The sequence below is a fragment of the Anabrus simplex genome, chromosome 7 (genome assembly GCF_040414725.1).
Source record: "Anabrus simplex isolate iqAnaSimp1 chromosome 7, ASM4041472v1, whole genome shotgun sequence".
In the NCBI taxonomy this organism is placed as follows: domain Eukaryota; kingdom Metazoa; phylum Arthropoda; class Insecta; order Orthoptera; family Tettigoniidae; genus Anabrus; species Anabrus simplex.
In genome coordinates, this window is record NC_090271.1 from 162,129,219 (window position 1) to 162,155,006 (window position 25,788).

Sequence of the window (25,788 nt, forward strand, 5' to 3'; positions counted from 1 at the left end):
TCTCCGACCCTAACAAGATACCAGACAAAAGAATATTAACTTCACTTGTTATTGTGCAACATAACAACTCGACTCATTTCTAAACACATTCTTTTCGTTAAACCGACTACTCAGGACGATTAGCTATTGCCTCAGATTTGCTTCAAACTGCAGGAGAAACCCCGATGATCGCGACATGTCCCCGTTAAGGCCTCAAGAAATAAGTAATGCCCTCAATGTATGTATCAAGATTGTTCAAGCAATATCCTATCGTAAAGAAATTCGTTGCCTCGAGCAAGGAAAGAACATTCACTCAGCTAGCAAAATTAGGAATTTAAGCCCGACTCTGGACCAACATGACTATCTTCGTGTTGGTGGAAGACTGTACAATGCATCATCCATCTCTTACGAAGCTAAACATCAACTTATGTTACCTCCCAAGCATCACCTCACGAAACTTATTATTTTAAGTGAACATCAAAGATTACTGCACGCTGGGCCCCAACTCCTGATATCATCATTACGTGGGAGATATTGGATTCCAAGAATTCGACAAGTCGTTAAAGGGTGCATTTATTCATGCTTGCCATGCTACAAATTAAAATTGACAACAAATCAACAGAAGATGAGAAATCTTCTCAAAGAAAGAATCACCCCTGCAAGACCATTCTTGAACGTGGGGGTAGACTATGCTGGTCCATTTTTTATAAGAATTGGAACACTGCGAAGCAAACGAACGGGCAAGGCCTATGTTGCCATCTTCACTTGCCTTGCCACAAGAGCTGTACATTTGGAAGTTGTCTCAGACCTTACAACGGATGCATTCATGGCCGCACTGCGACGTTTCACGTCACGCAGAGGATGTCCATCAAATATCTATAGCGACAATGGCACTAACTTCATCGGTGCTGCAAGGGAGCTGAAAGAACTGCAAGAATTTCTCCAAGATTCTGATCAAAACAGAAATATTGTCGAAGCTGCAACCACAAAGGGGATCGCCTGGCATTTCATCCCTCCATCAGCACCGCATTTCGGCGGAGTTTGGGAGTCCATGGTGAAATCTTTCAAGTACCATCTGCGAAGAATTATGGGTAGCACGGTGCTTACCTTTGAAGAATTAACTACCCTTTCTTCCCAAATAGAGGCCTGCCTGAATTCTCGTCCTCTAACAAGACTCAGCGATGATCCTACAGACTTATCTTGTTTAACCCCATCTCATTTCCTAATTGGGGAACAAATTACTGCACTTCCTGATCATGACCTTGTTCACTGTGCCATAAACAGACTTTCCAGATGGCAACATCTTCAAAAGATGACCCAGGACTTCTGGAAACAATGGCATAGGGAATATATTAACACTCTGCAGCAGCGTCACAAGTGGACTGAGAAACATCCTAATCTTCAAATTGGAGATCTTGTGTTCATCAAAGATGACAACCTACCACATCTGCAATGGCGAATGGGCATAATAGAGTCTGTTCATCCTGGTGAAGACAACCTCGTACGGGTCGCCACTGTGAGAACAAACTCTGGTATCATAAAACGACCCATCAAGAAGTTGTGTGTTTTGCCTGAGAATGAGAAAGAATACTAAAAGTTTCGAGTTACACAGTGATGTGATTTATACCTTTATGAACTCCCTGACTATCTGTGTTATGTGTTTATGCCTGAAGTGAATTATCTTTCCTCTTCCCTTCTTAAAAGGCCAGTGCCTTTTGGTGGCCAGTATGTTTGGGAAATTTTTACCTTTTCTTGTAAATATTTGTGTTGGTACATATATCAAACAGTTGAATGTTAATAAATATGGTGTTCGAAGATACATTCCCAACAATTCCTGTGTCAATAGCACGGCACATGCAACTGCTAACGGATACTGATATTTGTGATGAGTTACATGCAGACCTGTTATCAGATGTACCGAGCAACAGTGAATTGGGTATTTCTAATGATGTTAGTGATTTCAAAAGTGATTTTAGAACTTCTATTTCAAACCGTGAACAACAATCTCGTGTGTTGGAACACAGCAGTGACTCTGATACAGCTGATGAACATGTTCCACGTTTGAGATCGATATCTTGAAGATACTTTCAATACGGACGAAAAATGATTTTCATCACTTGTAATAAATCTTGAAGATTTGTCGAGTCACATCAGTTTGAGTGCAGAGTCATACCCCCCAAAAAAAAAAATCAGCTGCCAATTTAAACTGCAAGGCCCCGAAATTGAAGTTGGAATCTTGCAACGGCAACTCAGTGTGCTGTGCAAATGGATACCCCAGCTTCAAGAGGATTGGAACTTGAAGTTTGAATGCTCTATACAGGAAGATTCAATGTGGCAATATGCTCTGTCCCACTACCACCTTATATTTTCAAATCAGTGAAAAAAGCAAAGCAAAAGTGATTAATGTTAATTGAATGGTGAAAACATACATTCTTTTTGTACCATGCACAACGTATAATCACTTTACTGCCACATTGTTCTTCACGTCATTTTTTGCTTTGTTTCCAAACAATATTTCACAGGCACTACAAACCCGGTAGGTTAGTTTACTGCATACCTACTTGCAAACCAGGAATATTTTATCATGTTTGAGACCCTTAGGTATGAAAACGTGTATAAGATTGTAATTTCAGGAATGCTGGAAAAGCCTCTTCATGAATGTTCTTATCTGACAACATTTCTATCAAAGATTACATTATGTTTCTTTCTGGGAACCTAACTGTTGATGTAAAAGCAACATGCAGTCAATTATACACGTGGAGGTATGTACATTCCCTAGTGCACCATCACTGCATTGTCCTACAAACGAGGCTTGCAGTGGTGTCTCAATGACAAACTACCTGCCAGTGTTTTGGAAAGGTATGGCAATCCAACTGACTAGCCTGCTGCCACAATGGGGATAAACAATGGTCATTTCCTGATTGAGAAAGCTTAAAGAGCTTGAATACTCCAGCATTTCTGTTAGGCTGCAATAAAGTGCTCAAAAAGCAATGAAACGTTATCCAGTGGTGCGAGTTTCCTGTAGCACTGAATGAATCGGTAGGAACTATATGGCCTTACCTGGAGGAATATTTTGGAGAAAAGTCATATCACTGTATGTAGCTTGGGAAATGAAAAGTAGGAACACAATTTTCTTCTAATAAATGGAAGATTCTTTTCAGCTTCATTGTGAACATTGTTTTTCAGGCTTTCTCAAATTTTCTCATACATTAATTTTTCATTTTTGAGATCCTCTGAGCAGCGTAGAAGAAACTTGTTTCTTTTGCAAATAAAGTTGTCGCTCCAATGACATTGTACAAAAGTTTCTGCAGACCTGAGACGTCGCATTATGCCACCTTCATTCAGCCAAAAATCCACAGCTTTCCTTTTGTAATCATTACTGATATTTCCTTTAATACTTCCTAAGAAACTCACAACATAACTATAACTAGAGGATTTACAAGGCAAATGACTCGTAACCAGATTCCAGAGATTCCAGCTCTGATTTGAAACTTGAACTTGTACCCACAGCATCAGCTGCAGACTTGTCTTTGTGATCAGTATCACTGGACTCGTCACATTGTCTTCCTCATGTACCTCAAGAACTGTCTCCTCAATCCAGTCAACTCCTGCATAGTTTTCAATATGTTCTATTGCATACTTACCCATGTCGTCCTCTTTTGTTTGTATTTTCAGTACAAGGAAAACCTTTTCACACAAATAAGTCAACACGTACTCAACATAAACAGCAGTTTAAACCTCTCGCTCACTTCTTCCATTTTTATGACCGCATTGTATCACTTTAGTCAGTCCATTATCCAAGTCACTTTGATGGGGGCTGTTCGGGCCTTGCAGTACTCCCAGTACTTTCTCATATGCTCCGATCTTCGTGCACTTTCTGATTTTAAACTTTCATGTTATGAGTTTCTTTCTGATGAATGTGAAGTGGAAGTTTGTGTACTGGACTTATCTGTGGTTTCTTCTGGTGTAAGGCCAATTTCCTTCAGATCCTCTCTTCTTGCTCTGATCCATCCGCATAATATTGTGGTAGTTTTTGAGTCAAGATTATACTGTACCAGTTGTTTCAGAAGTCTTGAATCCTCATTTGTACACGACTTTGTTGGGTAACTGTTTGCCACTGTCAGTCTTTCTGGTGTTTTTTGATGATGCAGGTTCTTCCAATTCTTGTTTCGATCTTCTGGAGTCTGTCGGTCTCAGATTGTTCATTCAGGTGGAAGAGTGTTTCTACTGCATATGTGGCTTCCGGTTTTATAATTGTGTTCTAGTGTTTTAGTTTTGTGCTTTTGAATGGGTATTCTGTTTTGTAGAAGTCCCAGGTTAATTTTTGTATTTTAGGTAGCTTGATTGTTCCTTTTTGGATCACGGACTTTTTCGTCCAGGTTGTTTGTTTTTACTTCTTTGAGGTATTTGAATTGGATGATAATTTTAAAATAATTACCAGTTATCCTTATTTCTTTTAATGATGTTGGTTTTTGGGACATAATTTCTGTCTTTTTGAATGATTTTTGAGGCCAGTTTTAGTTGAAGTTCTGATATCTGTGTTTTAGCTTTGTCTAAGTCAGTTGCTAGTAATGCAAAGTCATCGGCAAAACCAAGGCAGTTTGTTTTGAAATTTTTGCCTATTTTTATCTTTGGGGTGCATTTCTCAAACCATTCCCTAATTACCATTACTAGAGTGCAGTTGAACAATAGTGGAGAGAGTCCATCACCCTGGCCATAACCCACTACGATGTCCTTTAAGCCTCGGCAGTTCGTCAGATCTTACGGGAGCTAGCGAATGAAAGTTGTTCTGTTTCTTGTCGCTAGGGGCTCTGATAGGCATAGATATCAAGGATAATTTAATAAAAAACCACCTATTCAAAGTATTGGTTTCGCTGATGACTTTGCATTACTAGCAACTGACTTAGACAAAGCTAAAACACAGATATCAGAACTTACTACTAAAACTGGCCTCAAAAATCATTCAAAAAGACAGAAATTATGTCCCAAAAACCAACATCATTAAAAGAAATAAGGATAACTGGTAATTGTTTTAAAATTGTCATCCAATTCAAAGTATTGAATAGGTTTTTTAATATTAAATTATCCTTGATATCTATGCCTAACGTCATCTTCAATACGGAACAATAATGAGAGTTGTTACTTGTAACTTGTAAAGGGGCTCTGATAGCCGTACTCTCTTGGAAGCGGGCACCAGTCCATTACGATGAGGTTTACTGTGATGTACGTGTGTTCATGAAACAAAATTGTCAATACTTGAGAGTTTCTTTGTTTTTAAATCTAATCTTCCCTGTACACTTGAAGGTTAGCTAAATAATTACGATTATATAGAATGTCCTAGATTGTTTGTATATAATTTTTTAGACAGTTATCTGTACTCATAGTGGCTACTGTACATTATAAATGCCACACTTCAGATGGTGTAATTTTGCGTGGCGTTCTTTAAAAATAAAAAGGCAAAAATTAACGGTACCCGTATAAGATGAAGTCAAATAAATAATAAAGTTTAATTATTCCACCTATTCAATACATAAAAAGAGATGTTAATAAAGAATTAAATCTGTAAATAAAATTATAGGGACATGTTTCGCCCTTTAATTAAGGGCATCTTCAGCCTAATCTCAATCTGAAAGTTAATTAATCAGGTACCTGATTGTAATTAAATTACATATGAATATGAAGATGATGTTGGAAATGTGTTTCAATGGTGAGCAAAATGGTTGACAATTGTTTTGACATTCTTAAAATGAAAACTTAATGAAGTCTAATATACAAATAGTTGTAAATTTATGTCCTTGTTTAAAAATTGGTAACAAATTGTATACTGTAGTTATTTAGAGAGGTAAATTTTGTAAAGAGACGTTTCCGTTGCTCATTTCAAGTGAGGTTTGAAATAAATTGTTACGTTGAAACAAGTAAAGCGGGGCCTTTAGATGGTTGATGGTGTTAGAGAAAATTTATCGGGTATTAAACAGTTCAAATGTCAGCATAAAAATTGTTAGACTGTTGAAACTCTCATGTGAACAGATGAAGCTGCAGTCTTCTAGAAGCACGACTGAAGAAGAGTGCTTAATGGTAAGTAGCTGTGTTAAATATTCACCAGATAAGTTTGCTATAATCCTTTTTTTTCTAGTTGCTTTACGTCGCACCGACACAGATAGGTCTTATGGCGACGATGGGACAGGAAAGGACTAGGACTAGGAAGGAAGCGGCCGTGGCCTTAATTAAGGTACAGCCCCAGCATTTGCCTGGTGTGAAAATAGGAAACCACGGAAAACCATCTTCAGGGCTGCCGACAGTGGGTGCTATAATCTATCAGCTTCATTGTCCGTATTGATAATTTAAGCATACAAGTATGAAGGACGAGTTTTCCACCTAACCAATACTTAATTTTACAAAATGTTTAAAATTATTTACATAAAAACAGTACCAGTTTTGACCTGTAAATAGGTCATCATCAGCTGTTGGTGAACCTGCTTAATAGCGATTGTAAATAATAAAACATTACTAAAAAGAATGCCTTATTCAAATATAATACTAATGTTAAGATATATATACACATGATACAATTATAGGGCTTTGACTTGTTGGAGTCTCATTCAAATATCTATGCTGTTGCAAACATTACGTCAAACAAGATATATACATATGGTACAATGAAGGGCTTTGGCATGCTGGAGTCCCATGAATGCCACATAATCCAAAAATTGTGTAGCTGAGGTTAAAAATAGGGTACAGTTTTTAGAGAATAAAGGGTCACTGAGGTTTTGGTGTCAAGTTCAAATATCTATGCAGTATGCCAGCATTATGTCCACCTGTTGTATAGATAGAATCAAGGTGCATTGTTGGGTTGCAATTTTGCGGGGAATGTTGCGTTCAGTAGATTGAGGTTCTGTAGCTTATTTAACAGGTACTATGTTCATTCTTAGTCTATGTTGTTGCTGATACATGCTAGTTTTCAGGATCCTTGTTGAGGCATATCATGCTATGTATGACATACTGAAATTGAAGAATTGCATTTACGCTCAGGTAAATTCAAAAATATGAGAAAGATAATGGAAGTACAAATTAGAATAACTGATAGAGAGTGTTTGCTAAATGGTTTGTGTGCTATAGAGTGTGTGTTACTTACGCGTGGGCTGGATGTCTTTAAGTATAGTCGGGAGTGTGTTGCACACTGTTGCGTGTACGTCGTGTGGCTGTCGTAGTGTTCAGATTGAGAGGTGGTGGGGAGGGGGAAGCAGTCTCTGGAGGGGGTGGGGTGGAGTGGGGTGTTTGTCTTTTGGGTTGTGTGTGGGTTTGTGTCTGTTGATTCTTTTTAAATACGTGTCTTTTAGAATGGGAATGGCTGTGTTGAAGAGAATGTTTGTTTTATCGGTGATTTCATTTAAGTTGAGGTTGGGATTCGCGTATTGGTCCATATTGATGTAAAAATCTTCCATTATATTGAGCAATGGGCCTGCGGGGTTCATATTTAAAATTTCCATGTCATTCTCGATATTAGTGAACTTATGCTTGTGTTCCTCAACATGATGCCCTATGGATGAAAAGCAATTGTATTTAATGGCATTGATATGTTCAGTGTAGCGAATAGAAAAACATCCGTCGGTGCGCCCGATGTAGCTGGCTTCACAATCGTTGCATTTTATGCGGTATACTCCTGAGTGGCTGTATTTGTTGTTTTCATTGACAGATTTAGTGTTATGTAAAATGGAAGCATTATTACGAGTGGGTCTGTAAGCTAATCTTAGATTGTGTCTTTTGAAAATATTAGTTATGGGGTGGATGTGGGTGTTGTTAAAGATAAAAAGTGGATAGTCTTTCTTAGGTTTGTTGTTTCTCCTTAATTTGGATTTTGGTTGATGTTTTATTTTGTGAATGATATTGTTTACCACGTTTATCAAGTTAGAATACCTGTTACTCAAGTAACACTGTTGCTTCGCAGAATTTGTTTTCACCTTATGTATCAAGAAGTTACGGACTTTCATGCCATCTTTGTTTCATAATTAGAACTAACACGAAATTGATCAATATCTGTTGCTTTTGAATCATATTGAAAAGGGATAGAACATGAGACGCGCTCTATTTAGTCTCGAGGTATTTGCTTTAAAAGATATCACATCCTTTCCTGCCAACTCGAGAATATTTTGTGAACTACAGTTAAACCTGCTTTATACATAACTCTGTTCTACGTAATTCGTATTTGTATGTAATTTCCTTTAGGTCCTGGCAAAATATAATTTAAAAGCGTGTTAATTAACTCTTATTTATACGTAATCCGTTTATACGTAATTCGCTGTTATACGTATTAAGTGCCAGTGAAATATAACTAAGTTTTGCGTAATTGTAATGAGAATGTGCTTTTTACAAAGAAACTACTGTATTTACGAAGTTTCCTCTTTGCCGGCGTAGGCGGAAATCCAGTAGAGCGATCGGGTTTCGGTGCTGAAACAGAGAGTTTTGCCGAGTGACATTGTTGACCCTTATTTACTGGCGGCTTAACAAAGACGAGCCCCCTTCGCTCCTCTTCTACCTTAGTCGTTTTTAACACGCCGCCAAAGATTAAGGTATATTGTAAGCAAAATGGGTGGTTTCGGTGCGTAAACAAAAGAAAATACAGTAAATTTGTTTGAATATGAGAATTTCTTTCATAGGAACAACAGAGAATAAAATGTCCACGATGCCGGTATCAGGTGTTTACTGTTGACCAGTAGTTAGCCATGGAGAACAGAAAAGGGAAAAGTTATATGAGAAGTGGACGCCAATCCACACAAAACAAAAACTGAAATTGCTTCAGACTTAGGCATTGCTTATACCACACTGTGTACAGTCATCAGTAAAAGAAACACTATTTTAGACGAGTTCTTAAAACTGGGTTCAAAATCAGCAAAGTGCAGCCGTCAGCAACAAGGATGGTACGTAGATTTGGAGAAAGCACTTTTCACATGGTTCCAGCAAAAGTGGGCTGCAGGTCTACCAATTAGTGCAGACATGCTGAAGGCAAAGGCGATAGATTTAGCTAAAATGATGAGTATCACTGCTGCTTTCAAGGCTTCATCGGGGTGGTTGCAAGGATTTAAATATCGACATGTAATTACAGGGAGAACAATTTGCGGTGACTCAAAATCTGCAGATGACGCCACGGTGCAACACTGGAAAGAGGAGGTTCTGCCGAGTATCGTAAGCGATTATCAGCCTCCAAACATCTACAACTGTGATGAAACCGGCCTATTCTACAATCTCCTTCCTAATAAGACATTAGCTGAAAAAGGTGACTCATGCCACGGAGGGAAGAAAAGTAAAATTCGTGTAACAGTACTTCTCGCCACCAATGCAGGTGGATCTGACAAACTTCCTCCACTTGTGATAAGAAAATCGAAGAATCCGAGGTGTTTTAAGGGTGCGAAAACGAAACCTAAGAAAGTTGAATCCAATGGAACAGTGGTTGAAAAAACAGGACATTAAAATGAAAAAGAAACAGAAGATCCTTCATCTTAAGGATCGATGTGCAGTACACCCACCTCAAATCGTTCTGGAGAATGTACGAATGGAATTTTTCCCTCCTAACTGTACCAATGTTCTACAACCGCTTTTGATTTGGGCATCATTGCAAATTTCAAAGTGCATTATAGAAAAATGCTGGTTCAACATTTAATAACACTGAGTGATGCAGGAAATGAACCTCTCTCCATTAATTTGCTACAAGCCATGAACTTTATTTCGGCTGCCTGGAAGCAGGTGTTATCCTCCACAATCAGCAACTGTTCCTGCAAAACTGGTGTCTTACGAGAAGTGGCTGCCTCTAATTATGATTATGGGGACGAAGTTTTGTCTGGTAATGAGTTAACGCTACCGGTGGGTGTATAAAAAATAGAATTCGATACTTTTGTGCATTTCGATGACAATCTGGCTGTATGTGGAGAACTACCGGATGAAGAGATTATTGCTGATGGACCAGCTACAAGTGATAGTGACACTGGAGATGGAGATAACGACCTGAATCTTGACACCTGAACTGAGTGAAGTGTTAAGTGCAATCGAAGTGTGTAGGTGTTACATCAGTGCGAAAAGTTGTAGTGAAAATGCTTTGAATGCATTACCAAGTTTGCTAAAGGAGGTTTATATTCTTAATGCAAGAAAAGTGAAACAAGCCAAACTATCTAATTTCTTTAAGGCCGGGCCAAGTTCAAAATAATATTTTCTGTCTTAATGTATTTATTATTTGCAAGGATTTATACATGTAGGTCTATTCCATTGGTTTTTCAGTAAATATGTGATGTATTGCATAAGTCTGATTTCTAAGTAATTCTGAGTTACAAGTAGTTTTTTTCTCTTCCCCTTGATATATGTATAAGTCAGGTTCAACTGTATATCTAACTTGAAAATTCTTGCCAGTTATGAAGGGGAAGCACTGAAAGCAAATACTAGCAGCTACTCATGTACAGAGGAATGGCTGGGCCCTCTCATTCTCTTACAGGTGTGGAGATTATTGGTTTGATAGATGACACTAGTGGAAGTGATGTATCGGGAAGTGATATTTTCGGTAGCGATATGGACAGTGACCATGCATAGCAAGAGGTTGCTGGAGAAGTGTCAGACAGAGCAAATGAAGAAGAAATAACTTCAGCCGTAATAACTTCATCTGCTGTTCAATGGTTGTGGTGAGAGGTAGATGTCGTCACGAGCACACAAAAGATCCCCTTCACGGGTGTGCCAGGTACAAGACAGCATGTTGTGTACATTTTAGATCTTTTTTTTGTTGTTGTTGCCAATTTTCGATGACAAAGTGATTGACCTAATTATTAGAGAAACAAATAGGTACGCGGCAGACTGTATACTTGGCGCGCCTTAAAGTGGAAACCAGTGACACAGGAGGAAATTTATGTGTTCTTGTAGCTAGTAATATTCATGGGGACAGAAACCTGCCCTGATGAGCTATTTCACCAGGGATGGATATTTAGAAACCCCTACATTCTCCCAAACAATGGCAAGGAGCAGGTTTGAACTCATCTTGCAATATTTACATTTTGCTCCGGTGGCAAAGAACATTTTCAGGGCTAGGAAAAAGTGATCGTACTAATCGGTAATAGTGAAAATTTGTGACGCGATAAGTGAAGTATTTTTATATAGATCTAATATGACATGAATCAGGACTACGAATTTACAATGTACTAAGCAAGAAATCATCTTAATGAGGAAATACACTAATGAGGTTTCGGGTATATTTTCTCACGTCTGGTTAAACTTCGGAAAGGCTATTCCCATGTAAATTTACAGCAAAAAGTTTGCTACAGTAGCCACTGGAGTGATACTGCTATAATTTTTTAGAATGAAATTGAACATGCGCTTTCACACTATCTTGGAATTAGGAAAAATACTAACGAGTAAGCTATAGTATGGAAATTTGCGAAAACGCAAGTTTTGAACAAAATGATTGCCATTTCATACCAATTTTAATGTGTGATCTGATATAACGACAATCCGCTATAGCAAGTAAATTTTTCGCCATTATGAATTCTCGCTATAACAAACTTCTGCTGCACTCACACTCACCCTGGCACGGCCATTGCAGCCAGTATTGGCACCTAGTGCCACAGCAAACAACAACGAATTATTTTCACAATAAGTTCTAAACTAAATAAGATCACTATCACTATCAGCCATATTCAATCGGTTTTATGATGTGGCCTCTTTAAGTCCGAAGCAAGATAGGTTTTCATGAGGTCTCTCCATCTGGGACAGTGTTGAGTGATGTTCTGCTAATTGATCCCAGTAATCTTCCGGATGTCTTTATTCCATCTGTCCGGTAATCTTCCCTTAGGTCTCAGATGATCTTTCGGACTCCACTCAAGCACAAGCTTTGTCCACCTACCATCAGTTCTCCGAGCAACATGGCCTGCCCACTGCCATTTTAGGGTAAACACCCTTTCTAAAATGTCACTGACCTTTGTGACTGACCTGATGTAATCTGCTCTCTTCCCGTCTTTCTTCGTGAAGCCTAGCATAAACCGTTCCATAGCTCTTTGGGTTGTTCTGAGTTTATGCTTAACAAACTCGGTCAATGTCCAGGTTTCACAACCATAAGTCAGTACAGGGAGAACACTCTGGTCAAAGACTATCTTCTTTAGGTGGGTTGGCACGTTGGATTTGAAGACTGAAGTTTGATACGCCGGAAGATTTCCGGTCTTAAGTCCCCTTTCATGTTTACAAGTTGCCCAAGATAGACACACTCACTGACCTGTTGTAATGCGGAATTTCCCACACGCAGCTTTCCTGCTGGGGCCCATTTGTTGAGCATTACTTCGGTTTTAGAAAGGTTCATGGATAGTCCCACTTTTTGACAGGCTGAGACAAGATCTTGTATTAGAGTTTGTAGTTCATCGATGTCGTTGGCCAAAAGTGTAATGTCATCTGCAAACCTTAAATTGTTCAGCCTTTTTCCATTGATTTTGATTCCTGTACTTTGCCAGTTGAGTTTTGACATGCCCATTTCTAATACTGCTGAGAACAGCTTGGGAGATATGGGGTTGCCTTGCTTTACACCTCTTTGAATGGGAAAATTCGTGGTTGGCACATTGACGTTCACGAAGGCTGAATAGGTTTTGTAGATATGCTGGAGTACTCTTATGTTGGCAGCATTAAAGCCGTGTTTGGCTAAGGCTTGCATAACAGCAGCGTGGCTCACTGAGTCAAAAGCTTTTTCAAAGTCCACAAAGGCTAGACAGAGCGGCATATGATATTCATTACTTCTGCTGATAACTTCACGAAGGGTGAATATGTGGTTGATTGTTCCAAAACCTTGGCGGAAACCTGCTTGTTCAATTGGCTGGGCAAAATCAAGTGTTGAACTGATTCTATTTGTCATTACCTTGGTGAAAACCTTGTAATGGACACAAAGCAAGCTAATAGGATGATAGTTTCTGATGTCATGTATGTTCCCTTTTTTGTGCAGGAGAATTATCATTGCTCTGTTCCAAGACGGAGGGATGAATGCATTGCTTAGACAAGACGTGAATATTTTTGCCAAGTGGCTTAAAGTTATACGAAAACGGGAAATGGCCTTGAATTCTGGAAATTGGGAGAGCAAGGTTCGGAAAACAAACTATTAGCCTCCGGAAAGTTCAGTTTTGCTTTCCGGTTTTCATTGATAATGCTTGAATAACCCAGTAAGCCTGTTTGTGTTTGTATTTCACATTCCATTCTGAAGTTAGAAATTTATTGTGTGTTGAGTGACACATTGAAGGGTTTTTACAAAATTGAACAAAACCTATTCTAATCCTCCTAGTCAATACTATATATTTTACGTCCAATTAAGACAAAGATTTTGTACAATTTTGTATGAAGTTCAACCGTCAATATGGATTTAAAATAAGAATCATAGTCTGTAATAACATTGAAGGGTGGTGAATATTTGTCAGGACATACAAAACCTAAGGATTAGGAACATAATTGTGTCAAGCTGACTAGCGTGGTGCACATTTGTCTTGTGGTAGGTCCATTATAGATAGTGAAAAAAGTTGTGAAATCGCTTTACTAACGAAGACAAAATCCAGGAAGTGGACAGGCATCCGCATCTTTCAACTGTGGTGCGTATGTTGAAACTTGCACGTCTAGTCTATTGAAGTGTTGTTGCATTCAAGGTGATGCTCGAAGTCATTTCTGTCGTACATGGTCGATTTTAACCTCCAAATGCATGCTCAAAGAGTGTGACCAGAAAACAATGTTTAACCCACTGGTCTGAAATACAAAGCTTCAGCTGGCATTTGTTTTAGAATGTGTGTGATCTGCAATAATGCACCGATACTTTTATGGGCCCCTCTGCACACATTTTTATATGTGTTGTCAAGTGTTTTACACACCTTTTGACACTATTTTTATTTAATAAGCCCTAGTGGAAAAGGTTTTCTTATTTATTCTCTCGTCTTTTTCACGCCTTTTAATACTCTCATCACATCTTTAGAAATGGTAGATAGTCTATATCTTTCACTGTACCTGCGCATACATGACGTAAAATGGATGCATGTTGGAAAAAAAAACCATAGTGTTTACATTTCGTGTTGGATTGTTTTTATTTGTGTATCCAATAGTATGTTTTTTCGCTTAACACATTATCTTTCCTTGACCCCTGCAAAAACGCCTAACGAGGTTTACTGAATAAACTAACCTTCAAAATCAGTGATCTACTCCATACCGTATTTTGAGGTGTATCACATTACTGCTTAATTTCAGTACATAGTTTTAAAATTAAGTGATTGTTTACTTCAGCCTTTATTTCCAATGAGTTAACTACTGCTATCAGCCACGTTATTTACGCATTTATTACGGAAACAGGTTCTCTTTCATTCGAATTGTGCTCATAGTACACCAGTCGACGGGTATTATTAATCGACTCTGATACTGCCTTCGAGTTAAAATGTCAACAAGAGTGTTCACTAGTGCACATATCAAAAAATCTATACTGAAGATGATCGATCATATTCAATATAATCACTGGAGTGCATAAATATTGATAATGGAAAAAAATTATGTGCGCTTAATCACTCGTAATAATGGACGCATCAGTGACAGGGTTCTCGCTGTAACCAAACGATAATACACAGAATAATAGAGAGGAATTTTCAAGGGAAAGAAAAAAGGTGCCGTTACAACAGAGTTCTCGCTATATACCGTACTCATTATAGCAGATTTCTACTGTATGTTAAAACAGTGCTTATGGTTGAATTATTATTGTTATTAAAATTGGACAGTCAAATCAGCAGACAATTTTTAGTTCCAAACCTGTTTTCAGACTCTAAGGTTCACCATCACCCCTATCAGTGATTAAAATTATTTAAGACATATTAATCCACATAGGTGAGTTGTAGTTGAAATGATGTGTCTAGCTAGCCCTTCTAATGTTTATTTCATTTTGGCTGAATTTTATCTATACAACACACCTATGTGGATTAATATGATTAAATAATTTTAATCACTGACAATGGACCTTGCAGTCTGAAAATCCAATGTGGCAGATTCCCTACCATTTATTTAGTCTTTTCTTAAATGATATCAAAGAAGTTGGAAATTCATCAAACATCTCCATTGGTAAATTATTCCAATCCCTAATGCCTCTTCCTATATATAAATGAGTATTTTCTCCAATATGTCTTCTTGAATTTCAACTTTTATCTTCATGTTATGATAATTTCTACTTTTAAAAGCTCCAATCAAGATTATTCTTCGACAAATGTCATTCCAAACACAGGCAGCCTGGAACATTCCAGTTAGTCAAGCTATTTGTCACATTACTCCCACAACTCCCCAGCACAAAGTTTGCAACATTTTCATAACACTGCATATTTGAGAAAATCACCCAGAACAAATCGTGCTGCTTTCCACTGGATCTTTTCCAGTAATCCTTGCGAGGGTCCCACACACTAAAACCGTATTCTAATTAAGGTCTTGCCAGTGACTTATATGCCCTCTCCTTTACATCCTTAATACAACTCCTAAATACAACTCCTAAATACCCCCAGAACCACGTTAAGAGATCTAACCTTTATTTACAATCCCGCTATGTGATTACCCCAATGAAGATCTTTCCTTACATTAACACCTAATTACTTATAGTAATCCCCATGAGTTACAGTTACATCAACACAGTAATTAAAACTGACAGGGTTTTCCCTCTTGGTGAAACCTACAACCTGACTTTTCACTATTGTTTGCTGTCCATCTCACGAATTTGTCAACGTCCTTTTACAGTCTCTCACAATCCTGTAACATATTTATTACACCATACAGTAATTAATAAGAAAACACAGAGGACCAATAATACTGCCTTGCAGAATCCTCCTCTTTAAGAGTACAGAGGTAAAGCTTCACCTACTCTAATTCTTCAAGTTCTATTTTCTAGAAATCTAGCCAGCCAATCAACCACTCTTTTGCCTAGTCCAGTAGCCATCATTTTCAATAATCTTCCATGATCTACCATGTCAAAGGCCTTAGAAAGGTCAATAGTGACACAGTCCATTTGACCTCCTGAATCTAAAACATCTGATATAACTTGCTGGAATCTTACAAGTTGAGCCTCACAAGAATAACCTTTCATAAACCCGAACTGCCTTCTACCAAACCAGTTAGTAATTTCACAAACATGTCTATATAATCAGAAAAAATGCTTTCCCAGAGCTTACATGCAATGCATGTCAAGCTGACTGGCCAGTAATTATCCACTTTATGTTGATCACTCTTTCTTTTGTATATTTGGGCCACTATAGCAACTCTGCATTCATTTGGTATAGCACCTTCATGCAAACAGTAATCAATTATGTACTTCAGACATGGTACTATATCTCAACCAACTGGCTCCTTTAATATTTCCCCAGAAATTTTATTGCTATTTGCTTTACGTCGCACCGACACAGGTAGGTCTTATGGCGACGATGGGAGAGGATAGGCCTAGGAATGGGAATGAAGCGGCCATGTCCTTAATTAAGGTACAGCCCCAGCATTTGGCTGGTGTGAAAATGGGGAACCACGGAAAAACCATCTTCAGGGCTGCAGACAGTGGGGTTTAAACCCACTATCTCCCGGATGCGAGCTCACAGCTGTGTGCTCCTAACCGCACGGCCAACTCGCCAATCTTATTAATTACAGCTGCTTTTCTACTTTTCAAATTTTGTGTCTTTCGGTAAATATCTTTGTTATCATAGGCAAATTTCAGTACTTTGCTAGTATTTGTCACCTCATCTACCTGGAAATCATCCTTATATCCAACTATATTTAGATACTGCTGACTATATACTTCTGCCTTCTGTAAATCCTCATGTATACACTTCCCATGGCCATTTCAGAATGTCCTTTCTGGAACCTGTTTCTGCCTTGAAGTACCTATACATCCCTTTCCATTTTTCACTCAAACTCACAAGAGAGCCAATTACGAAGCATGTTTTTTAAGTTACAGTTTTTAAATATGGCCACTGCAGTGCTTCGGTCATTGCTCAGAGCATGCACGCTCAGTACATACATCTGTAGGCTAGCCACAAAGCTTTTGCCCGTATTTATGTTAGTTTGTGTGTATTGAAAATGCCTCTGACAATTAACAATCCCACCGAGTGTGAACGACGTGCTGTTATTCGTTTTGTAAATGCAACAGATGTGACAGCTGTTGAAATTCATCGGCAGATTAGTGAAGTGTATGGAAAACACACTATGAGCAAAGGAATAGTAAGAAAATGGGTTAGAAAATTTAAAGAAGCGTACTAATGTCCACGACGAGAAGTGTAGTGGGCGACAGTCTGTCAATACTCAAGACTTGGTGCAAATAGTTGATGCAAAGGTTCGAGAAAACAGACGCTTTAAGATTTTGTCATTAAGTTATGATTTGCCTAAAATTTCAAGAAGTGCTTTTTATGAAAGTGTGTCAGGTCACTAAGTTTATCGGAAGTTGTGCTCATGCTGGGTACCATGGATGCTGACAGAGGTATACAAAACCAAGCGCGTAGGCAGTGCTTTCACATTCCTTGAGCGGTACAGTGATGCAAGTGATGCGTTCCTAAGCTGAATAGTCACCGGTGATGAAACATAGGTGGCTTATGTTACGCTGGAATCAAAGGTACCATTTTTAAATGAAGTGGCTGCAGCGCTTTGGTCGTCATTCAGAGGATGCGTGCTCCATGAAATGGAGAAACTCAACATTACACAAGAAAGCGAAGTGCAAGCAAACAATTTCAGCTTGCAAACTCTTGTGCACTGTGTTTTTTAGGTTAGGCAGGGTGTGTTGTGTGTGGATTTTTTGCACCAGGGCAACACAATAATGCAGAGATTTATTGTGAGAACTTAAGTAAACTCCGTTGTGCAATCCAAAACAAACGGCGTGGCATGCTCAGAAGGGAGATTCTTTTGCTTTATGACAATGAGTGACCTCACAAGACTAATCGAACCCGAGACATCATAGCTTCATTTGGATGGGAACAAACTGATCATCCTCTGTACAGTCCTGACCTAGCGCTTTGTGACTACCACTTGTTCCTGTACTTGAAAAAACATTTAGAAGGTCAGCGCTGTGATGATGATGATGACCTAAGAACAACTGTACTGCTGTGGCTGGCACATCGGTTGGCTGATACTGATAATGTAGATCTACCAGAATGTTTAACAACTCCTCTCACTCCCGAATTTAAGTAGGCCTACTGTCCTGTCACATCCATAGATGTAGAGAGATAATACTCTGCACTGAAGCTAGTTATAAACAAATGCCACAGATTAAAACCAGAAAATGTGGAGAAGGCTGTTGCAGTGTATTGCAAAGTAAATTATGGACAGGAAAAGTAGTGTGTGCAGTGCAAAATGAAAGACGAATGTGTATTTAAGTGTGTTTCTTCACGTTCATGTTTTCTTAAAACCTTACTAATTGATTTATCATGTGCATTGATTAACACACTATGTCTTATCTAGAAGAAGTATGCATTTTTTTTTTTTTTTTAACTATGAACACTGATACATTGATACATCTCACAAACGATGCACGGATTGTTTGAACTAGTAGAATAGCCACATTTGTAAGTAGTATGATTTTTTTGTTTTTCATTCAGTGGTTTACTCATGATCATCACTTTATATATTGGTCTGGGTGAATCGCATTGTCTAGTAAAGGAATGTTACGTTTGCACTTCGTACACATGTTTAATAGCATGGAAATATGTGCATACTTTAATGCATATTTGACCACTTTATGCAGCATGGTTGCATGCTTATATTAGTGATTTAAAAATCCAATGTCTAGTTATAATATAATGAATCTTTGCCATACCGTATCACCTTTAAAGGTACATGCCTTTTTTCACACTCCTCAAAAATTGTCTTAAACCCATAACACAGAGCGTTAATATTTTTTTCTATTTTTCACTGATAATTTCTTTTTAAAAATTACCTTATGCCAGCCTTGACAACCATTTGGTACTGCCTAATATTCCTACTTTTACAACTTTCCTTTCTATCACATTTATTTTTAACTACAATGAAAACAGCTTTGTGATCTCTTATACCATCTATCACTTCATTTTCTCTATACAGCTAATCTGGTTTTATCTGCACCACGTCTAGTATATTCTTCCCTCTAGTTGGTTCCATCACTTTCCGATTCAACTGTCCTTACCAGATTAACTTATTTACCACTTGCTGGTCATGATTTCTCTTGTTTGCATTATCTTCAACCTTTGGTAAATTTAGATCAGCTGCTACAATTATGTTCTTTTCAGTGTTGTTTCCCACATAGCTGATTATCTTTTCAAATAATTCTGCATCAGTGTCTCCCTTCCTAGGTCTGTACACCCAAAAGACATCAAGTTGCCTATTGTTTTTAGAGATGAAACTAACATCTAGAATTTCATTTCTCATCCTTAACTTTCTCATAGCTTAGAAATTCTTCCTTCACCAGTATGATATACCCCCCTCCCTTGGAATCTAACCTGTCTCTTATGATAAACACTCCAGTTTGGGGAGAAAATTTCCACATCCATAAAATCATTTCTTAGAGCCCCTGTGGCTCAGGTGGCAGTGCACCGGCCTCTCACCGCTGGGTTCCATGGTTCAAATCCCGGGCACTCCATGTGAGATTTGTGCTGGACAAAGCAGAGGCAAGACAGGTTTTTCTCCAGGTACTCCAGCTTTCCCTGTCATCTTTCATTCCAGCAACACTCTCCAGTATCATTTCACTTCATCTATCATTCATTAATCATTGCCCCAGAGGATGTGACAGGCTTCGGCAGCTGGCACAATTCCCATCCTCGCCGCTAGATGGAAGCTTTATTCGTTCCACTCCTGACCCACTCATATGACTGGAAACAGGCTGTGGATTTTCTTTTTTCTAATATCACTTCTTAGCGATGATTCAATTCCTATTACAGTATCTGGTAAGTATATGTCTATTAAATTACTTAATTCTATTCCTTTCCTTACAAAACTTCTACAGTTTACCACTAACAAATTTATGTCATCCTTACTTGACTTCTAGCTCCCAATACTATCCTTACTGCTATCTAGCCCACCCTGTTTATCTGAATGTACCTCCCCATAACCCATCTAACTTATTCTCTTAACTTATAAGTACCACTGTGGTTCAAGTGAAAGCCATCTGAGCTGTTTAACAGAAGTAGGATATACAGTTTTCGTGATGACAAGGTGCTGAAATTTTGTCCCATTGGAGTTCTTTAATGTACCAGTAAATCTGCCGAAATGAGGCTGATGTATTTGAGCACCTTCAAATACTACCGGACTGAGCCAACTTGAACTCAGAGGGTCAGCACTGATCTAACTAGCCCGGCAAGTTTTTAAATTCTACAGGTGCTAAAAGATTGTCCTGTCCCAGCTGTGGAGGTCAGAAATCGCATACAGGATGTGCGTGACATGAGAATTAGTGAGTGGACATTGTGGAAAAGACTTATGGGGCAGATCTGGTTTCAAGAAGACCTTTCACTGGCCCCGTGTTAATATCAGCACTGGATAATTTGTCCACAATTTGCTCAAGAATATCAGAATTAGGAGCAGGAGCATGTTCTTTTCACTGATGAATTGAGGTTGTCTCAGATATCTGGATGGAAGGGAGAGGGTGCGGGGAGGAGACCTGGGGAGTGTTATGCCACCTGTACCTTCTCAGTAAGAACAGCCCCTGGAACTCTTCATGCTGCTCAATATTTCTCAACGTTCCTACAGGACACTGGAATTGTCACTCTTCACTGACCAGCTCGTAGCCCTGACCACAACCCCATCGAGAATGTGTGAGACAAACCCGAACATCCTGTTCATCGAAAAGTTTTTCAAACCTTGCTTAGGTTAGTTCTTCATGCCAAATGAGATGCAATCACAGAGAACCATACTGACAAACTGCCAACATGCCAGAAAGTATATAATTTTGTGTGGCTATTTCTAGCCAGGTGCAGCCCTTGTAAGGCAGAACCTCCGATGAGGGTGGGCGGCATCTGCCATGTGTAGGTCCCTGCATGTTATTGTGGTGGAGGATAGTGTTATGTGTGGTGTGTGAGTTGCAGGGATGTTGGGGACAACACAAACACCCAGCCCCCAAGCCATTGGAATTAACCAATAAAGGTTAAAATCCCCAACCAGGCTGGGAATTGAACCCGAGACCTTCTGAAACAAAGGCCGGTACGCTGACCGTTCAGCCAACGAGTCGGACACTAGATAGGATGAAAGATGCTATTCATGCAAAAGGTTGTAACATCTGTTACTGAGGGTCCCGGATCCTATTCAGGAGGTTGTGTGGTTACGAGCTCCCCCAGCAGTGGCTTGGAGGAGGACCATCCAGACGTTGTCAATGGGACAAATGTATGCAATTTCCGCTCCTTTCATTTCTTGACATGACTCTTATAAAATTGTCTTTTTAATGATTTTTTAAGGTTGTAATAAGGAGTGCTTAAAAGTTTATGGCAATATATTGTACTGAGCATGTAATTCTGGCTCATACATATAAATTATAAACATAAAAGTTTTCCACCTATTCAATACATAGTTTTATTTACACTGTGTGTATTTACATTACATGGGACTAGTTTCAACGCTACTCGGGGTCATCATCAGCCATATTTAAACAACACACAATATTTGACGAAATCCTAAAACATATTTCTCATGAGCAGTAAGAACAGTATGAAACATATATATAACTGACACTATGATGTGTGGTTGAATTAGGCGAAGTGCTATGGTGCTAAAAATGTTGCATATGAAAGTGAAATATTATGTGTGACAATATGTGAGCAATATATAATACAAGTACACAAATACGTTAAAAAGTCTGGGTATAGAAGTACAAATGAGATGCTCTATGTTGTGAATCAACTTGAGTCAAATTCTTTAGACACAGGGTGTTTCAGATATAATTCAGCAGGTCCTGGTAATACATTACGGTTGTGGACCGAGTGTTATGGTACTAAGACTGAACACAATATAACGTGACACTTATAATAAAAGTATACAAGTATGTACAAATGTTCAAGTAACAAATGTGTACACTGTTCTCTCTAGAAGAATCTGTGAGGAGTTGATTATACACTGTATCAGCTTAAGCAGAAATTTTGATACTTGGCATATTAGGTAACCAGACTATGTTGATATGACTGCAGGATTGATTGTCGGAACTGTGCAGACTGAATATGAAGTTTCAGAATTCTTCTGGAGTTGTAAGTAGACATTGCACGTGGTGATATGATCATAGCGGAACAAATGGGAGCTATTAAAATGAGAAAAAGCCAGTGAAAAAGCAAAGTACGCAGAAAGAAGAATAGAAGGATAGACAACAATATGGCTGATGATGACACCGAGTAGGGTTGAAACTAGTCCCATATAATGTAAATACACACAGTGTAAATAAAACTATGTATTGAATAGGTGGAAAACGTTTATGTTTACAATTTATATGTAATCTCAGTTCAATACGGACCAACAACATGAAATTTATAACCCTTGAGGCTCATCTAATATATATTTCTGAGAGAGAGGGGAGGGGGTTGGAAAGGAGAGGAAGTGTTAAGCTTCTTATTCACCTGGCAGTGTATTAAATGTAATTTAATGTGTAGCTGGTAGTTAAAGTTATTTTTTTTAACATAGTTTATATGCTAAAGAATGTGATATTTCTATTGGGGAGGTGTCATACAATCTCTCCCCACCCCCCCCCACCACCATCAAACCAACAGCTACGACGACCAGGACAGTCTCACAAAACTGAAAGATGATGCAATATTTTCATAGAATTACTAGCAAAATGAACAGGTATAAAACTGTGCCACAAATATGTGCAGAACTAACGACAATAATGGGATCAGAAGAAAACTGGGTAAACACACAAAAAGGAAAGAAAGATGAATACAGGGGTCAAAAGACTAGAAACATATGACAAACACAGAAGGAAAGAACTATCTCTACAGAGCAATATCAAAAATGAAAAGGTACCTTCAAGTCGTATACAGAAAGGAACATTAAAAGGAACACAAACTAAATAAAGCACAATGACACGATAACAAGGAAACACAATATGTTTATCCAATTGTGTGTTTGTTCCTATTCATGTTTCTTTCTGAACATTTCTTGATATGTCACCTGTATGTTTCTTCCCATTGATTATTATTTCAACAGGAATGGGTAACTAAGCAAATGTAAATCATGTTTCTCTCACCTGGGGCAGTACATCATTGCAAGAGAGCTGAAGTGTCCGCTTGTCAGGCCCATCAACACAGCTCCAGCCCAATACACATAATCATTCTCGATGAACACTGGGATCAAGCGATTCCTGTTCAGGGGAACGTAATTGCAGGCCAGGAAGAAGGGAATGAACAACACCCGTAACACAACAAATATAACCAGGTGTTTTGGACCAGGCTAAAAAAAAAAAAAAAGATCATCAAATAAACTCCTCTGACAGAAGTATAAAGGTACACAGTTTCAGTTGCTCGTTTCGTCCTGGTAACAACATAGGTGAGGATCTTCTTACATTGTTACATAAAAAAGAACTCTTGCAATAAAAAGCTATTCTTTACTTAGGGCCAGAACAGCACTACAAAAATCACCAGTTAATTTAAATATTTACATGTTTAAAAAAAATAGTCACAAACAATCGTGGTGTCTATTACAAACCTCCAACTGATTAAAGACAAGGGAACACTGATGTATATGGCATAGGAAATTCTCCTGGTAAGCAACTAAGTGTGATATACACTGCCTGACAAAAAAAGCACCCAGAAGGAGTGGTTGAAAGTGAATGAAACTATATATGCTGGAAAACCACGCGCCTTTATTGAACTGATTGCAATATGGGAAGAAAGAGACAAGGCCGTTGGCAGTTACAGGTGGAAAGTTGGCGCTAGGTCAGTATGGTGTCACCCCCACCGGCCGCAATACACGCCATTATGAGGTTCAGAATGATGTCGAACAGCCTTTGGATCCTCTCCTGAAACAAGTTCGCCCTGAGTTGTTGCAAGTGTCCCTCCAGATCCCGCAGGTTGGAACTGGGATAAAGTTCCCTTCCAATGTCACCTCACACGTGTTTAATGATAGGAGAGGTTTGGGCATTATGCTGGCCACGGGAGGACCTCAACATGCTCTAGGCAGTCCATAGAGACACGTGCTTTGTGTGGACATGCATTATCTTGTTGGAACACTGTCCCAGGGTGCTGTGCGTTAAGGAGTAGGACGTGCAGACTCAGAATGTCTGTGATGTATCGCTATGCCATCAAAGTCTATTGAAGCACTATTAGAGGTGACCTGAACGCATATCCTATGGCTCCCCACACCACAATGCCAGGGATTATGCCTGTGTGTCTTTCCACAGTATGGGCAGGATCTGCCCTCTGCGCCGCCAAACCCGCACACGATGATCATCGGAGGTTATGGAGAAGCGGGACTCATCATTGAACATGATGTGACGCCAGTCATCTTCTGTCCATGCTTCCTGGGCAAGGCACTACTCCAAATGCAGGCGTTGGTGTTCTGGTGTCAATGGCAACCAACACATGGGGATCCCAATCCAGCGGATTACATACATAATACATCAAATTAGATGTACTGACCGACTGATTCGCTCATTCATTCAGCAATACCCAGCCAATACTACTGAGCCCAGAAATTTTGGAATTACGTATATTCCTTCCATAATGTAGGCAATGATGACAACATAGCACTACAAGATATTAGATATGGCACTTTCAATCGGATTTTAATTTTGGATTTCGATTATTGACTTCAATAACTTCCTTCTGGATTCTTAAATTGTAATCTTTTAATTTGTACTCTTGATTCAAAATAAGATAATTGACTTTTTGTTAATGGAAAATGATGCCCTGTACTACTGTCCCTAACACAGGAGATGGTGCCTGCCTGTTCTGGGCACTCTCCCTACCTCATATATGACACTGAGCTTAATGTTCAAGTGCGTGAGCATAAAGTAAGCATGAGAGCGTGCGGCACAATTATAGCAGCTCAACTGCAGACTTCAACGACATGTCTCGGCCCTGTTCTTATGGGGGCTTATATGAGCTAACAGCAGCTGGTCAACTCTTCAAGTTTGTCTTTCTGGTTCATTGCAATAGTGAACTGCTGTACTCAATACAGCACTAGAAAATATTTTTAAAAATTAACCTGAGGTTTCCAAATACCAGAAAAATCGCCCCGATATTCATAGAGCAGCTGTGAACAAATACCACAAGAACATCCTAATATGCATAAAGACTGATGTTGTGTGGACTCCAGAGAGGCCTGGTGCAGGTCTTTCCATGTCTGGATGTGTGCTGACGATAAAAGATGGTAATGAGGTAGGAGAGGGTGAAACCGGATATTGACAAATAGCTTCTTCCTGTTAAATAACACCAAGGGGCCTGCTCAAGTCTTAATGTCTCCATCTTACAGACGGATCACCACCAACAGCACCATACACACTCATTCCATACGAGCACTGAGGAGAGGTTTTGGAATTGAACCCAGGCTTTTGGTATGCATCTAGTGATTAGAAACTGTATACCAACAACTCTCCTACCCTGCTGGCCAACATTCTGATGGTGAACGTTTTTTCCACCAATGGGACTCGAAGTGGCTAACCATGGCTTCAGACTGTAAACAATTGAAGCCTTAACGATCATGGCTGCCAGGCGGCCTCCCGATATGAATATTTAATGTTATTGTTTTTACGTCTCATGAACTATTCTTTGACAATTTTTGCGGAGATGCTGAGGTGTCAGAATTTTGTCCTGCAGGAGCTTTTACGTACCAGTAAATCTACCGACATGAGGCTGATGTATTTGAGCACCTTCAATTACCACCGGA

At 39.0% G+C, this 25,788-nt stretch overlaps 1 protein-coding gene across 3 annotated transcripts in view; it reads right to left on the minus strand.

Moving 5' to 3' along the window:
* The window catches only part of Ent2 (Equilibrative nucleoside transporter 2), a 380,023-nt gene that overhangs the window by 25,286 nt on the left and 328,949 nt on the right, over positions 1 to 25,788 (minus strand). For all 3 annotated transcript variants that reach the window (XM_068228631.1, XM_068228632.1, XM_067151422.2), the window contains one exon: positions 23,150 to 23,352. In XM_068228631.1, the coding sequence (XP_068084732.1) occupies positions 23,150 to 23,352 (203 nt within the window). The remainder of the gene's footprint in view (positions 1 to 23,149; positions 23,353 to 25,788) is intronic.